Source organism: Pristiophorus japonicus, chromosome 17 (genome assembly GCF_044704955.1).
Source record: "Pristiophorus japonicus isolate sPriJap1 chromosome 17, sPriJap1.hap1, whole genome shotgun sequence".
In the NCBI taxonomy this organism is placed as follows: domain Eukaryota; kingdom Metazoa; phylum Chordata; class Chondrichthyes; family Pristiophoridae; genus Pristiophorus; species Pristiophorus japonicus.
The window spans coordinates 55,649,783-55,667,867 of record NC_091993.1 but is presented as its reverse complement, the minus strand read 5'-3'; the positions used below and the strand labels follow the sequence as shown (position 1 = coordinate 55,667,867).

Sequence of the window (18,085 nt, the reverse complement as noted above, 5' to 3'; positions counted from 1 at the left end):
GCAATACAACGGGACCTGGGGGTGCTTGTGCATTTAACACAAAAGGATAGTATGCAGGTACAGCAAGTGATCAGGAAAGCCTTTATTGCAAAGGGGATGGTGCATAAAAGCAGGGAAGTCTTGCTTCAACTGTAAAGGGTATTGAAGAGGCCACACCTGGAATACTGCGTGCAGTTTTGGTTTCCATATTTATGAAAGGATATACTTGCTTTGGAGGTAGTTCAGAGAAGGATAACTTGGTTGTTTCTGGAGATGAGGGGGTTGACTTATGAGGAAAGGTTGAGTAGGTTGGGCCTCTACTCATTGGAACTCAGAAAAATGAGAGGTGATCTTATCGAAACGTATAAGATTATGAACGGGCTTGACAAGGTGGATGCAGAGAGGATGTTTCTGCTGATGGGGGAGACTAGAACTAGAGGGCAAAATCTTAGAATAAGGGGCCGCCCATTTAAAACTGAGATGAGGAGAAATTTCATCTCTCAGAGGGTTGTAAATCTGTGGAATTCTCTGCCTCAGAGAGCTGCGGAAGCTGGGACATTGAATAAATTTAAGACAGAAATACACTGCTTCTTAAACGATAAGGGCATAAGGGGTTATGGGGAGCGGGCAGGGAAGTGGAGCTGAGTCCATGATCACATCAGCCATGATCTTATTGAATGACGGAGCAGGCTCGAAGGGCTGTATGGCCTACTCCTGCTCCTATTTCTTATGTTCTTATGTAATCAGACAGACAGGGAGAGACCGTCCGTGACAGTGAGAGGGAGAAGCATAACTGGAAAGCTCATTTCAGGATATGAATCTGACACCAAGGTTGCAAACAGCCTGGTTCAGCCTCAGACAGAAGTTGGGGAGACGGATGGAGTCAGTGGCTAGGGAACGGAATTTGTGGCGGGGACCGAAAACAATCGCTTAGGTCTTCCCAATATTCAATTGGAGAACAATTCTACTCATCCAGAACTGGATGTCGGACAAGCAGTCTGACAATTTAGAGACTGTGGAGGGGTTGAGAGAAGTAGTAATGAGGTAGAGCTGGGTGTCATCAGCGTACATATAAGGGCAATTACTGAAAAGGCAGACTTATTAAATGTGGATTTTGTCTCCATATTCACTGTCGAGCAAGAGGGCAGAAGACCAGTAATAGAAGGGAACCCAAAGATACATCGAGGGGAAGAACCTATTGGATTAAGCCATGAATGAATCAAATGGTGGAACAGACTCGAAGTGCGCGGGGAGTGCACGCAGTGAGCGGGGAGTGTGCGGGGAGTGGGCGCAGTGTTCTGTCTGTAATGCACTTATGAATGATTCCACGAGGCAATTTGTTGTACTCAAACTGTAGTGACTCCAGAGTGAGGCACAAGTATGGTGAGCAGCTTTTTACACTGGGCCCTGCACACCTATGCAGGTGACCCTCAGGTCTCCCACCGCAGTGCCCTCTGGTGGACAGCCTCTGCCACAGGGGCAGGAAACCCCAGTCTCCACCTGTTGCACCCTCAAGTGGTGCCAGCATAGTATATATACAGTGTAAACCTTATTGATAGTACATCAGGTACAAAATCTCCATCTTACACAACTATACAGTGACTACACAGAGAGTATATCTATAGTCTGCATATATAACACCACTCTCCCCCTACTCCTTTATGCCGATTACCTTTGCACTATGTGCTCTGGCTTAGCTCTCCCCAGACTTAAGTGCCAATAGCCCTTGCACCTTGGCTGTGCTTTGGTTTGGCTCTCTCCCTGTTAACCCCCAAGTCTTTTAGCCACAATGTTGGGTAGTGGATACCAGTTTGGATGGTTCGATGATACAGTGGAGGTTCCAGTAGGTTATGGGGGTGATCGATGTGTGTATCTATGGCTACACACATCTATTTCTCCCCCGCCCACAGCGAGATCATGCAGTCGGCCATTATATTAACATACAGGATCAGACACAGTGTAATTACAAAGAAAGGAAGTTACAGTTTGTATCATGACACCTTGGTTCAGTGACTTACATTCATTACGTTTTGTGGTCGTGTGCCATGATTGTGTAGATTGCATTCATGGTTCAGTCATGGTCAGTACTGAGGTAGCAGTACAGGTATGCGAGGACGCAGGTTCCAGAGCAACCGGACGGGGTCCTAGTCGTCTGATAGCGGCGCTGCACCCCTGCTAGCGGGGTGGGCTTGATTCGCTCACCTAGCCAGGACTCATGGCCTTTGCCGTTGCCTAGTGGTGGGCAGAGCCACAGATGTGTGTGGCCTCCCTGTCCTCCTTTGAGGGCTGCAGAGTCTTCTGTCTGCTCTCTAAAGATGTTGGGAACCTGGCTGTTCCAGGAACCATTTGGGAAACTCAGTTGTGACCTTTTTCTCCCGGACATGGCCGAGGTAGTGACTGGGTCTGGAGGCTGCGTAGTCTCTACCCAGGTGGTGGGCAACGGCGGCTGACTGCGCGTACTGATGCCATTTTCATTTCCAGGTCCGTGGCGAATAGTGCCATCGGGTGCCTGCAGCGTGTGATAGACCTGGGGCAGGGTATCAGGATCAGTGCCTTCAACCCTCCTGAGGTCGCTGGCCTATAACTTGTGGGGACACCTGGGACAGGGCATCAGGATCAGTGCCTTTACCCTCCCGAATTCGCTCACTTGCTACTTTTGGGGACACTCTATTCCCGACATCTCGCAACAACATTTTATTCCCAATCTTAATCAGTTTGTTACATTGATTGCCATGCATACAATGTCTCTTTAAGTTCAGTTGGTTGTAGGTCTCCTGCTGGCTTTACCCCAATCAAATCCTGGAACATAAAAACTGACTGCAAAAGCTTCTATAGATATGTGAAGAGACAAAGATTAGTGAAGACAAACGTAGGTCCCTTGCAGTCGGATTCAGGTGAATTTATGATAGGGAACAAAGAAAGGGAACAAAGAAATGGCAGACCAATTGAACAAATACTTTGGTTGTGTCTTCACAAAGGAAGACACAAATAACCTTCTGGATGTACTAGGAGACCGAGGGTCTCGTGAGAAGGAGGAACTGAAGGATATCCTTATTAGGTGGGAAATGTGTGAGGGAAATTGACGGGATTGAAGGCCGATAAATCCCCGGGGTCTGATAGTCTGCATCCCAGAGTACTTAAGTGGCCCTAGAAATAGTGGATGCATTGGTGATCATTTTCTAACAGTCTATGATCACTGCCTGCCATTCTGAAAAGGACCTGTTTATTCCTACTCTTTGCTTGCTGTCTGCCAACCAGTTCTCTATCCACGTCAATACATTACCCCCAATACCATGTGCTTTAATTTTGCACTCCAATCTCTTCTGTGGGGCCTTGTCAAAAGCCTTTCGAAAGTCCAAATACACCACATCCACTGGTTCTCCTTTGACCACTCTACTAGTTACATCCTCAAAAAATTCTAGAAGATTTGTCAAGCATGATTTCCCTTTCATAAATCCATGCTGACTTGGACCGATCCTGTCATTGCTTTTTAAATGCGGTGCTATTACATCTTTAATAATTGATTCCAACATTTTCCCCACTACCAATGTCAGGCTGACCGGTCTATAATTCCCTGTTTTCTCTCTCCCTCCTTTTTTAAAAAGTGGGATTACATTAGCTCCAATCCATTGGAACTGATCCAGAGTCTATAGGATGTTGGAAAATGACCACCAATGCATCCACTATTTCTAGGGCCACTTCCTTACGTACTCTGAGATGCAGATTATCAGGCCCTGGAGATTTATCGGCCTTCAGTCCCATCAATTTCCTTAACACAATTTCCTGACTAATAATTTCCTTCAGTTCCTCCTTCTCGCTAGTATTTCCGGAAGGTTATTTGTGTCTTCCTTAGTGAAGACAGAACCAAAGTATTTGTTCAATTGGTCTGCCATTTTTTTGTTCTCCATTTTATATTCACCTGATTCTGACTGCAAGGGACCTACATTTGTCTTCACAAATCTTTTTATTTTCACATATCTATCGAAGCTTTTGCAGTCAGTTTTTATGTTCCCAGCAAGCTTACTCTCATACTCTATTTTCCCCCTCCTAAGTAATCCCTTTGTCCTCTCCGCTAAATTCTAAATTTCTCCCAGTCATCAGGTTTGCTGCTTTTTTTGGCCAATTTATATGCCTTGAATTGAACACTATCCTTAATTTCCCTTGTTAGCAACGGGTTGAGCCACCTTTCCAGTTTTATTTTTATGCCAGACAGGGATGTACAATTGTTGAAGTTCATCCATGTGATCTTTAAATGTCTGCCATTGCCTATCCACCGTCAACCCTTGAAGTATCATTCGCCAGTCTGTCCTAACCAATTCACATCTCATATCATTGAAGTTACCTTTCTTTAAGTTCAGGATCCTAGTTTGGGAATTAACGGTGTCACTCTCCATCTTAATGAAGAATTCTACCATATTATGGTCACTCTACCCCAAGGGGCCTCACACAACAAGATTGCTAATTAATCCCCTCTCATTAGACAACACCCAGTCAAGGATGGCCAGCTCTCTAGTTGGTTCCTCGACATATTGGTCTAGAAAACCATCCCTTATACACTCCAGGAAATCCACCTCCACAGTATTGCTACAAGTTTGGTTAGCCCAATCTATATTTAGATTAAAGTCACCCATGATAACTGCTGTACCTTCATTGCACGCATCCCTAATTTCCTGTTTGATGCCATCCCCAACCTCACTACGAATGTTTGGTGGTCAGTACACAACTCCCACTAGCGTTTTCTGCCCTTTGGTGTTCCACAGCTCTACCCATACAGATTCCACATCATCCAAGTCAATGTCCTTCCTTACTATGGCATTAATCTCCTCCTTAACCAGCAACACTACCCCACCTCCTTTTCCTTTCCATCTATCCTTCCTGAATATTTAATACCCCTGGATGTTGAGTTCCCAGCCTTGGTCACCCTGGAGCCATGTCTCCGCAATCCCAATTACATCATATCTGTTAACCACTATCTGCGCAGTTAATTCATCCACCTTTTTATGAATGCTCCTCGCATTGAGACACAGAGCCTTCAGGCTTGTTTTTTAACACTCTTTGTCCTTTTAGAATTATGTTGTAATGTGGCCCTTTTTGATTTTTGCCTTTGATTTCTCTGCCCTCCACTTTTCCTTATCTCCTTACCGCCTTTTGCTTCTGCCCACATTTTACTTCCCTCTGTCTCCCTGCATAGATTCCCATCTCCCTGCCATATTAATTTAAACCCTCCCCAACAGCACTCGCAAACACTGCCCCTAGGACATTGGTTCCGGTCCTGCCCAGGTGCAGACTGGCCGGTTTGGACTGATCCCACCTCCCCCATAACCGGTTCCAATGTCCCAGAATTTGAATCCCTCCCTCTTGCACCATTCCTCCCTCTTGCACCATTCCTCAAGCCACATATTCAGCATAATGATCTTGCTATTTCTACTCTGACTAGCACGTGGCACTGGTAGCAATCCTGAGATTACTGCCTTTGAGGTCCTACTTTTTAATTTAAATCCTAGCTCCCTAAATTCAGCTTGTAGGACCTCATCCCGTTTTTTACTTATATCATTGATACCTGTATGCACCATGACAATTGGCTATTCACCCTCCCCCTCCAGAATGCCCTGCAGCCGCTCCAAGACATCCTTGATCCTTGCACCAGGGAGGCAACATACCATCCTGGAGTCTCGATTGCGGCCGCAGAAACGCCTATCAATTCCCCTACCAATATAGCTGTCCCACTCTTTTTCCTACCCTCCTGTGTAGCAGAGCCACTCATGGAACATGGCTGCTGCTGCCTTCCCCTGATGAGTCATCTCCCCCAATAGTACCCAAAACGGTATATCTGTTTTGGAGGGAGATGACCACAGGAGACCCCTGCACTACCTTCCTATCACTGCCCTGCCTGATGATCACCAATTCCCTATCTGCCTGTGTAACCTTTACCTGCGGTGTGACAAACTCACCAAACGTGCTATTCACGACATCCTCAGCATCGCAGATGTCATGAAGTAGGTCCTCGTGGCCAATTCCCGTAACGAATGTGTCTCATAATGCTTCGTTGAGGTGCGTGCCGAAATCACATGGTGCCACAAGTCTCTTGAGATCGGCAGCATATTTCGCAATCTCCTGGCCTTCAGGTCTGCGGTGAGTGTAGAATCTGTGCCTGGCCATGAGGATGCTCTGTTTTGGTTTTAGTTGGTCGCAAATTAGTTCAGTCAGCTCATCGTATGTCTTGTCATTGGCCTTCGTGGATGCCAGCAAGTCCCTGACGAGGCGGTAGACCTCGGGCCCACAACTGGTCAGCAGTATAGCCTTGCACTTCTCTGCCAATGTGTCTATCTCCCGTGCCAGGTCTTTTGCCACGAAATATTGCTCAAGCCTTTCCGTGAAGGCATCCGAATCATCACCCTCTGCAAAGTCTTTTAGTGTGCCAAAGGTAGCCATGATCGCGTGAAAGTCCATATTCTCGTCGCCGGTTCTTATGTCTGTCATGCACTTATGAATGATTCCACGAGGCAATGTGTTGCACTCAAACTGTAGTGACCTTGGTCCTTTTATTTGTAACTCCAGAGTGAGGCACAAGCATGGTGAGCAGCTTTTATACTGGGCCCTGCACAACTATGCAGGTGACCCTCAGGTCTCCCACCGCAGTGCCCTCTGATGGACAGCCTCTGCTACAGGGGCAGGAAACCTCAGTCTCCATCAGTTGCACCCTCTAGTGGTGCCAGCATAGTATATACACAGTGTAAGCCTTATTGATAGTACATCAGGTAACAAGTCTCCATCTTATGCAACTATACAGTGACTGCACAGGGAGTATATCTATAGTCTGCATATATAACATGCAGTGTGTGGGGAATGTACAGGGTCACTTACCCATCTCTCTCCCCACGTTGAGGATCCTGGGCCTCCTGCAGCTCCTGTTGGATCTGCTCCAGCCGCGACTCCAGCTCCTGATTGGTCAGATTGAGCTTGTGGTTCTCAGTGCTGGTCTGGTCCTGTTTACTGCGCAGAGAGACGAGCTCTGCCTGCAACTGGGAGGGGAGGATCAACAGGTAAACACGAGGAAGTCTGGGACTCTCCAAACCATTGTTGTTGGACATTATTCAAGTATCAGCTAAACCTTCGACTGGTGTTTGGGAGAATGATAGTATCATGGAATCACACAGCACAGGAGGAGGCCATTCGGCCCATCGTTCCTGTGCTGGCTCTGTGAAAGAGCGATCCAATCAGTCCCACTCCCCCACTCTTTCTCCACAGCCCGGCACATTTTACTGATTCACAAATTGATCCAATTCCCTTTTGAAAGTTACTATTGAATTTCAGACAGTGCATTCCTGATCACAACAACACGCTGCATAAAAACAACCTCCCCGCTGGGTCTTTGGCCAAACACCTTCGCTCTGTGTCCTCTGGTTGCTGACCCTTCTGTCACTGGAAACACTTTCTCCTTATTTACTCTATCAAAACGTGCCATCATTTTGAGCACCTCTATTAAATTTCCCCTTAACTTTCTCCACTCTAAGGAGAACAACCCCAGCTTCTCCAGTCTCTCCACATCACTGAAATCCCCCATCCCTGGTACCATTCCAGTAAACCTCCACTGCCCCCTTGCTCAGGCCTTCTCATCCTTCCTACAGTGTGGTGAGCAGAACTGGACGCAGCATTCGAACTGAGGCCTAACCAGCTCAGCCTTCCCGCGATATCCTTTGCTTTGACCTTTCCTTGACGGTGTAGCGGACACACACACAGCAGTAACCCAGGACAGCCTGACTGATCGGGAGCAGGGTGGGATACACCGGGGACCCTTGGCCTCCCTGGTCTATCAGCAGATCGGAATCTCCCTGTGGGGATAGCACTGGGAGGGCCAGTTCCTGCGGGAATGAGGCCTTGCTGCTGGTGTGACAGTGGAGAATCCTGGTTCCCAGGCCCTGTTACCTCTTTGATAGTCTCTGCTGCTCCATCTCTTGCTGCTGTTTCCTCACCGGCTCCACCTCCATCAGCACCGGGCCCCACACTCACTTCCTCACCCTCCACCCTCAGGTGAGGGAGCCCAGGACCCTCTCCCAGGGGGTCCGCTGTGATTGACGTGTCGCGAGGTGCACGGCGGCGGATTGAGCGAGTTCTCTGAAATCTGCGGATCAGGAATTACAGAGAGAGAAGAGGATCACTTTGTGCTGATCATCAGCGACTGTGGCTGGGCGATTGCTGCTCTGGGGCCGGGAGGCAGAGCTCAGGGAGACAGGGAGCTCGGCACTGCAGGAAGGATGTGGAGGCTTAGAGAGAACAGAGAGCAGAGCCACTGGGGTATTGCCTGGTCTGAGAAATACTCGCACACAGGAAGAGTTAACATTTGGGGCTGTTTTCACAGGAAGGGAGCAGTTGATAGGATGATTTGAGAGAGGGGATAAAGTTATGAAGGGATGGGATAGAATCGAGAGCAAGAGGGCAGAGCAGGATCTGGGGATGGGGCAGGGAGTGGGATTAGGATCAGTGCTGGAGTGGACCGTAAACACCAGCACGGACTCGGGGGCGGGGGGGCCCAATGGCCTGTTTTCAGTGCTGCAATTGCTGCATCATTCTGTGTGACGAAGGATTGGAAAACAAATTGATCAATGGCACAGATGGGCCACTTGACGGCAGACGCAGTTTAATGTCGATCCACACCGTGTCGGGAAAGAGAAATTGCACTGAGCCGAAATGGGTTGTTGGGCAAAGAGAGAGAGGAATAGAAATGATCTGAGGTCAGAAATACGTGTGTGACGTGGAATTGGAGGATATAGGGATGGGAGAATGACTGAGGTAATCCAATGCTCCATGGGACACAACACTTCCTGGGCATCTCTTACCCTTCTCTCTCCGCTCACAGTGTGCGGGGAGTGTGCGCAGTGTGCGGGGAATGTGTGGGGAGAGCGCGCAGTGTGCTGGGAATGTGTGCAGTGTGCGGGGAGTGTACGGGATCACTTACCCCTCTCTCTCCCCACGTTGAGCTTCCTCCTGTTGGCCCACCAGCCGATTCTGGGCCTCCTGCAGCTCCTGTTGGATCTGCTCCAGCTGCAACTCCAGCTCCTGATTGGTCAGATTCAGCTTGTGGTTCTCAGTGCTGGTCTGGTCCTGTTTACTGCGCAGAGAGACGAGCTCTGCCTGCAACTGGGAGGGACACGCAAAGGGACCGCGTTACGTCACTGACTGGAAGCAAATGATCTCATCAAATGTACCCGAAACCACCTCTCTTTCTCACCATCTCTCTCTCTATGGTCTCTCAGTCTCTTTCTCTCTGTCGCATGTTGTCAGCCTCACTGTCTCTCTCCGCCCCCCCATCGCAGGCCTGATCACAGGCTGCAGGATCCAACATTTCACCCCCCACCACCCCAGGCCTGGAATGTTGCTGGGAAACCAGTGAGACTGCGCAGGGAAATTCACACCAATGTTTGCACCCAATTCCCTCTGTCTGCAAACTCCCCAAATTGTCTCCTTCAGGCTGTTATGTATTGTCCATGTACAATAAATGTACAGTTACAATGGTGCGCCACAGGTATCACTGTGGTGGGAGACCCGAAAGTACCTGCGAGACAGAGTATAAAAGGCTGCCCACCACACCTGAGGGGCACTCTGGAGTTACACAATAAAAGGACCAAGGTCACAGCAGTTACGACAACACCAGACTGTGTGGAGTCAGTGATTTGAGTGCTACATACATCACACAGGCAGCAACTGAACGTGTGTCTCAATGAGGATCAACTGGGCTTGTATTCACTGGAGTTCAGAAGAATGAGAGGGGATCTCATCGAAATGTTTAAAATTTTGACAGGTTTAGACAGGTTAGATGCAGGAAGAATGTTCCCAATGTTGGGGAAGTCCAGAACCAGAGGTCACAGTCGAAGGATAAGGGGTAAGCCATTTAGGACCGAGATGAGGAGAAACTTCTTCACCCAGAGAGTGGTGAACCTGTGGAATTCTCTACCACAGAAAGTTGTTGAGGCCAATTCACTAAACATATTAAAAAAGGAGTTAGATGTAGTCCTTACTACGAGGGGGATCAAAGGGTATGGCGAAAAAGCAGGAAGGGGGTACTGAAGTTGCATGTTCAGCCATGAACTCATTGAATGGCGGTGCAGGCTTGAAGGGCTGAATGACCTGCTCCTGCACCTATTTTCTATGTTTCTATGTAACCCCTGAATACGGGTAACATTAGACACGGGGATACAGTGAGCAAAGATTGCCCACAGAAATGTGGCTCCCTCTCATACTATGATTCTCTGGACTGGAATATCGGCACGTTTGCGCCTGTTCCCGCCCCGGTGGACGGTAAATGATGTTTCTAGGCGTAACGCCAAGTGTCCAGCTATTACCGTCCGGATGGTAAATTCGGCTCATGGTTTGCAGCGGTGCAATAACTTACCGCCCCGTCCTCTCATTTCACTGAGATCGTGAAGTCAATCGTTGTGCAATGCAACGCTGCCGCTCCGGATGCAAAATTGGGCCTTAACGCCTCATTCAACGCCCGCCCCAGGAAACGTCTGACAAACCAGGCAGTCCCAGGGTGCAGCAGGCGGTATTGGCAGCGTATTTAAATGACAGGAGGAGGATCCGACATTGCAGCTCACACTGACTGCAACCGTTGGACACAGCACGCTGCATCAAGCTCCGACTCGCAAACAGCACTTTTATCTCCCATTACAGAGTCCTTACATCGTCATTGTGAGAATTTAATGGGGGCATTACTAGTTCGCCAGCGTATCGTGCTGCATGCTATTGCCAGGCGGTGTCAAGCTAGAAGAAGGGCTCTTGGCCATGTCGGCCCACGGATGAGGATACGCCAAAAGTGTCTGGGGAGGAGGGCTTATGCCCCCATGGGTTTACAGGCACCAACATTCAGACCTCCAGCTCTCTGAGGAGCAGTGTGTGAGAAGGCTACGCTTCCGAAAGGAAGTGCTGACAGAGATATGCCGTCTCCTACAGGCAGACCCATGCCTGCACCGCTCTGGAGGCAGCCTTCAATACTCCCCTCACCAGTTTCCCAATTCATTGTGGTGTGCTGCATGTTGCACAGCTTGGCCACCATGAGGGGCCAGACATTGCCCCTGGGGATTGCAGCCCTACCTCAGGAGGAGGAGGACGACGATGAAGAGGGGCCTGGCGAGGCCCCCAATGGTTAGCCCCCCCATCCATGGGGGAGGCAGCGTGGAGATGCTGCTGGACCAACACGCGCACATCACCAGCTCGTAATGGACTGGCTCCTAAATGGAGAAACTGAGGGATGGAGCAAATCCTGGACACACTGTGTGCCCCATAAAGGCACATTGTCGGTGAGCATGGGAATGATGCACAACGCACCAACGGCAAAGGATCAATCATATATTTCACAAAGTAACAGAAACTCGCCCACCAAAATAAAACCATTCAATGTACAACGTGATGTTTCAGGGCCCTGAGCAACAGTGAACTTCCTTAAATCCACAAAATGTTGTTAACCCCGCGATTTCTGGCTGAGGCTCAAACCTTCTGTGTGTGAGGCCTGATTTTGCTCCCCGATCACGAAGCCTCATTTCTTGGCGAGTTTTGCACACGAGGGCGCAAAATTTATCCAGGCAGTATCAGGACCGCCCTGCCACCATTACTGCTCAAAATCACTAAAGCCCAAAATCCAGCCCAGATTCTATCTCCGTAAATATATTTAGTAATTGTCAGTAACCAACACGATGAAATCTCTCGCACAGAGGAAGGTAATTTGAAGATGAAATGTAATTCATGTCGCCCCTTTCCGATGTGAGAGTGCTGCTTGCCGCACCGTTTCCTTCAGCCAAGGTGCCCAGCTGTGGAGAGGGGTTCTGTTCAGAAGGTTCTGCCTTTATTTCACCCACTCCCCTCTCCCCATTCTCATCCACGGTCAGTGAGACTCAGTCGCTGCCCAGTGTGTGAGCCCAGTGAGGGTACATGAACCCTCACTCTCCCCTGGTGTGTACTGTCCATGTACCAGAGCTCACCCTCACACACACGAGCAGTGACTCAAACCCACTTTTCCCCGCTGTGACCTTCCCTCATTACCTGCAGAACAGCTTCATTGGAACGTGGTCCCTCACTGCCGGGAGATTGATCCCGCTCTCTGTAATAAAACCAAAGCATCAGACAGACAGGGAGAGAGGGTCCGTGACAGTGAGAGGGAGAAGCATTACTGGAAAGCTCATTTCAGGCTCAAATCTGAAACCAAGGTTGCGAACAGTCTCAGACAGGAGTTGGGGAGAGAGATGGAGTCAGTGGCTGGGGAACGGAGTTTGTTCTTCCCAATATTTAATTGGAGAACATTTCTGCTCATCCAGACCTAGAAGTCGGACAAGCAGTCTGACAATTTAGAGACCGTGGAGAGGTCGAAAGAAGTGGTAATGAGGTAGAGCTGGGTGTCATCACTGTACATATAAGGGCCAATAAGGAAAAGGCAGACTTGTTAAATGTGAACTTTGTCTCCATGTTCACTGTAGATCAAGAGGGCAGAAGATCAGTAATAGAGGGGAACCCAAAGATACATCGAGGGGAAAAACCTATTGAATTAAGCCATGAATGAATCGAATGGTGGAACAGGCTCGAAGTGTGGGTAGTGTGCGGGTAGTGTGTGCAATGTGCGGGAAGTGTGCGCAGTGCGCGGGGCGTGTGCGGGGAGTGTGCGAGGTGTGTGCGCAGTGTGTGCGGGTAGTGTGTGCAATGTGCGGGGAGTGTGCGCAGTGCGTGTGCGGGGAGTGTGCGGGGTGTGTGCGCAGTGTGTGCGGGTAGTGTGTGCAATGTGCGGGGAGTGTGCGCAGTGCGCGAGGAGTGTGCGGGGAGTGTGCGCAGTGTGGGGAGTGAGCGGGGAGTGCGCGGGGAGTACGTGGAGTGCACGGGCAGTGCACGGGATCACTCACCCCTCTCTCTCCCCACATTGAGCTTCCTCCTGTTGGCCCACCAGCCGATCCTGGGCCTCCTGCAGCTCCTGTTGGATCTGCTCCAGCCGCGACTCCAGCTCCCGATTGGTCAGATTGAGCTTGTGGTTCTCAGTGCTGGTCTGGTCCTGTTTACTGCGCAGAGAGACGAGCTCTGCCTGCAACTGGGAGGGACACGCAAAGGGACTGCGTCACATCACCGACTGGAAGCAAATGATCTCATCAAATGTACCCGAAACCACCTCTCTTTCTCACCATCTCTCTCTCTATTGTCTCTCAGTCTCTTTCTCTCTCTCGCACGTTGTAAGCCTCACTGTCTCTCTCCGTCCCCCCCCACCCATCGCAGGCCTGATCACAGGCTGCAGGGTCCAACAGGTCACACCCTGACTCCAGCCCTGGAATGATGCTGGGAAACCAGTGAGACTGCGCAGGGAAATTCACGCCAATGTTTGCACCCAATTCCCTCCATCTGCAAACTCCCAAAATTGGCTCCTTCAGGCAGCAACTGAATATGTGTCACAATGACCCCCTGAATACGGGTAACATTAGACACAGGGACACAGAGAGCACAGATTGTCCACAGAAATGTGGCTCCCTCTCACTCTATGATTCTCTGGGTTGCATTATCGGCACGTTTGCGCCTGTTCCTGCCCCGGTGGACGGTAAAATATGTTTCTAGGCATAACGCCGAGTGTCCAGCTATTCCCGCATGGACGGTAAATTCAGCTCATGTTTTGTGCCAGTGCAATTACTTACCACCCCGCCCTCGAGTTTCACTGAGATTGTGACGTCATTCGTCATGCAACGCTCCGCTACCGTCCCGAATGCAAAATTGGGCCTTAACGCCGCATTCAACGCCCGCCCCAGGAAACGTCTGACAAACCAGGCAGTCCCAGGCTGCAGCAGGCGGTATTGGCAGCGTATTTAAATGGTGGGAGGAGGATCCCATATCGCACCTCATACTGACTGCAACGGTTGGGCACAGCACGCTGCGTCAAGCTCCGACTCGAAAAGAGCACTTTTATCTCCCATTACAGAGTCCTCACATCGTCAGTGAGAGAATTTAATGGCGGCATTACTGTCATGTATCCGACATGCTAACTGCTTGAACTATTGCAAGGTTTTCCACCAGAGGGCATCACCATGGGAGACTCTTATCTTGCCTGTACAGGTGTGCCAGGCCTAGTATAAAAGGCAGGCCACCAGGTGTGATCCTCACTCTGGAGTTATCAATAAAGGACCAAGATAACTACAGTTCAAGTACAACACATTGCCTCGTGGAGTCATTATCAGAGCATCTAAAGATACAACAATTGGCGACGAGATTACGGACCTTCACGCAAAAATGGCTACCCTTGGTACATTGCAGCAGTTTGCCGATGGTGATGATTGGGATGTTTTTGTGGAGAGGCTCGACCATTTCTTCACAGCAAACGACCTGGCAGGCGACAACCCAGCCACACTGGCTGGCAAGCGCAGAGCTATCCTGCTAACCAGTTGTGGGCCCACCGTCTATGGCCTTGTCAGGGACTTGCTGGCAGCAGCGAAGACAATGACCAAGACGTACGAGGAGCTCGTAACGCTGATCCAAGAGCAACTCAAGCCCAAGGAGAACATCTTTACAGCCAGACACCGGTTCTACACCCACCAACGACCCGAAGGCCAGGAAATCGCGAAATATGCTGCAGACCTCCGGAGGCTGACGGCACCGTGTGACTTCGGCACCTCACCGAAGCGCTGTGGGACATTTCTGTCATTGGAATCGGCCATGAGGGCCTTCTTCATAAGCAACTGTCTGCGGATACCACAGTCACACTGCAGAAGGCCATCTTTATGAGCCAGGCATTCATGACCTCGACCTTCGGCTCTAGGCAGATGACTCATCCTCAGGACTCAAACCCGGCAAGTACTGTGCGCAGAGTGGCATCTTTTAGAAGCTGGGCTGCAGAACGCGAACTCTCTCAGGGACAAGAGAACAGACCCCCGAGTCCCTTAACTCACGAGTCCACTGAGGGGGGCTAGTCGAGCAGCTCCATGCTGGCGTTGTGCAGGGAATCACAGGGCTCACCAGTGCCGTTTTAAATACTATGTGTGTAAAGGCTGCAGCACAAAGGGCCACCTCCAGCGAATGTGTAAGAGAAATATGGCTCACAGTGTTGATGAAGAGTCTACAGATGGCCATGAATCCAGCGCGGATTATGAAACAATAGACAGAGAGGCAGCTCAGCCCCACGATGAGGTACATAGCATGTTTACTTGCACCACCGAGTGTTCCCCGTTGAGGATGGAAATCGAGCTAGATAGCGTTCCAATCTTCATGGAAGTGGACACGGGGGCAACCCAGTCAATAATGAATCAAGAAGCCTTTGAGAGGCTAAGGGACAATCAAGCTGAACGACCCTAGTTGGTCCCGCTTCAGGCAAAGCTGCGCACCAACACTAATGAACTTATCCCAGTCGTTGGTAGTGCGGATGTAAAGGTACTCCATGATGGCGCGATGCACAAGTTACCTCTGTGGATTGTTGCAGGTGATAGATCAATGCTACTTGGAAGAAGGTGGATGGAGAAGATCCATTGCAAGTGGGAAGACTTCATCCCTCCAGTGATCGATGTCCTCCGCGCTCAGAGGCAAAGCAAGCCCTCACTTGAGGGAGGACCCAGCACCAGAGAGCAGACCAGCACAGCACCTGAGGCACAGACCACTCAGCACGACTGCGTGGAGATGATTCAGCTGAGACCACCCGATCGCACCTTCCAGACTCCAGTGGCATGACTCCGGAGGAAGAAAATCAGATCCAAAGGCGACTTCCCAGCTTCGGTGGCAGAACCCGGGGAGAAGAGGATCACTGCAGTCGACATCGTGGATGGAGGAAAGATGGCGCCCAAACCAAAAGGTGATGTGCTGAAGAAAGAGATGGCGGCATCCAGACCATGAGGTGCAGCGCTGATGGAGCAACACGTGGCACCAAACGGAGAAGAGGATTGGGGTAAAGAAAGCAAGGCTCTCTTAAAGGAGGCCTGCAACCCTTATAAGGACAGTTCCACATTTTCAAACAATGTAAGAGCAACTGTGAGTTAGATGTAAAATGTGCAATTGATGATCAGCGCATTGTTAACATGCAATAAGCAAAGAAAAGGCATGTGATCGCGATCGGAGCTGTCATGTATTCAACCAGAAGTCCAGGCAGAAAGGGGCTACGGGATGGTAGAAAAGGAGGCGCTCGCATGTGTATATGCGGTAAAGAAAATGCACCAGTACCTGTTTGGCAGGAAATTTGAGCTGGAGACAGATCACAAACCCCTAACGTCCCTTTTGGCCGACAACAAGGCCATAAATGCAAACGCATCGGCCCGCATACAGAGGTGGGGACTCACGTTAGCCGCCTATGACTATACAATTCGGCACAGACCGGGCACCGAAAACTGCGCCGATGCACTCAGCAGGCTCCCACTAGCCACCACTGAGGGGGCTACCGAGCATGCTGCTGAGATGGTCATGGCTGTTGAAGCTTTCGGAAGCGAAGGCTCACCCGTGACAGCCCGTCAGATTAAAGTCTGGACAAATAGAGACCCACTATTGTCTCTCGTCAAGAAATGTGTCCTGAATGGGGACTGGGCAGCCCTGAGGAATTTAAACCATTTCACAGGCGCAGGGAGGAACTCTCGATTCAGGCCGATTGCCTACTGTGGAGAAACCGTGTAGTCATGCCCCAGATGGGCAGAGAGGTGTTCATCAGAGAACTCCACAATGAGCACCCGGGCATTGTCACGATGAAGGCAATAGCCAGGTCACACGTTTGGTCGCCAGGGATAGACACAGATCTGGAACTTTGTGTTCGCAGGGGCAACACGTGTGCCCAGCTGGGCAATGCACCCAGGGAAACCCTCCTTAGCCCCTGGCCATGGCCTGCCAAGCCTTGGTCACGCATCATGTGGACTACGCAGGTCCTTTCATGGTTGGAGTAGATGCCTAAATTCATGCACATCCTCTGCACAGTAGAAAGTCTACGGGCAATGTTCGCCGCCCACGGTCTATCGGACATCTTGGTCAGCGACAATGGCCCGTGCTTCACAAGCACTGAATTCCAGGACTTCATGGCAGGCAATGGAATTGACCATGTTAGAACGGCACCGTTCAAGCTGGCCTCAAACAGCCAGGCAGAACGAGCAAGTGCAGATAATCAAACGGGATGCTCAGAATCCAAGGGGGTTCCCTACAAAGCCGCTTATCACGCTTCCTGTTGGCCTACAGATCCCGACCACACTCGCTCACAGGGGTTCCACCCGCAGAGCTGCTAATGAAAAGGATGCTCAAAACCCGGTTAATCCCTTATATACCCCACCATGAAAGAAATTGTCGAGAGCAGGCGTCAGTCACATTGGGCCCAAGTTTCCACATGATTCGCGCCTGATTTTTTAGGGAGCAACTGGTGGAGAACGGACTATTTTAGAAATCGCAATTCTCCACATTTTTTTTTCTGCAGTTCTAGTCAGGTAGAACAGTTCTAGTTTAGAACAGAATTTTTTCTTCAAAAAGGGGCGTGTCCGGCCACTAACGCCTGATTTGAAAGTTTCCACAGTGAAAATGTACTCCAAACTAAAGTAGAATGGAGCCAGTGAAGATTTTTGTAGAATTGAAAAAACCTGTTCTACACATTAAAAAATCAGGCGCAGGTTACAAATTAGACGTCCAGAACGAGGTGGGGAAGGGAACTCATTAAATTCGACAATAAATCCTTATTTATACTTCTACAAATATTATACAAAATAAATCCAACCTGAATAAACATTTATAAGCCAAGAAAAGATTAAATAAACCATCTTCCTACCTGTGTGAAAGTGCTTCAGCCAGGGAGAATTCTGCAGCCGTTCGTGCCGCTGAGCGGGAGGGGGGAGGGAGGCAGAGAGAGAGGAAGAGAGAGAGAGTGGGGGGGGGGAGCGGAGAGAGAGGGGGGAGAGAGGGAAGGAGAAAGAGAGAGAGGAGAGGGAGGGAGAGAGAGAGAGGGGAGGGAGGGAGAGAGAGAGAGAGAGAGAGGGGAGGGAGGGAGAGAGAGAGAGGGGAGGGAGGGAGGGAGAGAGAGAGAGGGGAGGGAGGGAGGGAGAGAGAGGGAGGGAGGGAGGGAGGGAGAGAGGGGAGGGAGGGAGGGAGGGAGGGAGGGAGAGAGAGAGAGAGAGGGGGAGGGAGAGAGAGAGAAGAGGGGGAG

At 50.1% G+C, this 18,085-nt stretch overlaps 1 protein-coding gene across 1 annotated transcript in view; it reads right to left on the bottom strand.

The window, feature by feature from the left end:
• Positions 1-18,085, bottom strand: part of LOC139227745 (uncharacterized) — a 244,833-nt gene that overhangs the window by 104,940 nt on the left and 121,808 nt on the right. The window contains exons 18-22 of the mRNA XM_070858741.1: positions 12,864-13,045; positions 12,016-12,073; positions 8,936-9,117; positions 7,906-8,101; positions 6,844-7,001 (exon numbers count right to left, since the gene is read on the bottom strand). Of these exons, the coding sequence (XP_070714842.1) occupies positions 6,844-7,001; positions 7,906-8,101; positions 8,936-9,117; positions 12,016-12,073; positions 12,864-13,045 (776 nt within the window). The remainder of the gene's footprint in view (positions 1-6,843; positions 7,002-7,905; positions 8,102-8,935; positions 9,118-12,015; positions 12,074-12,863; positions 13,046-18,085) is intronic.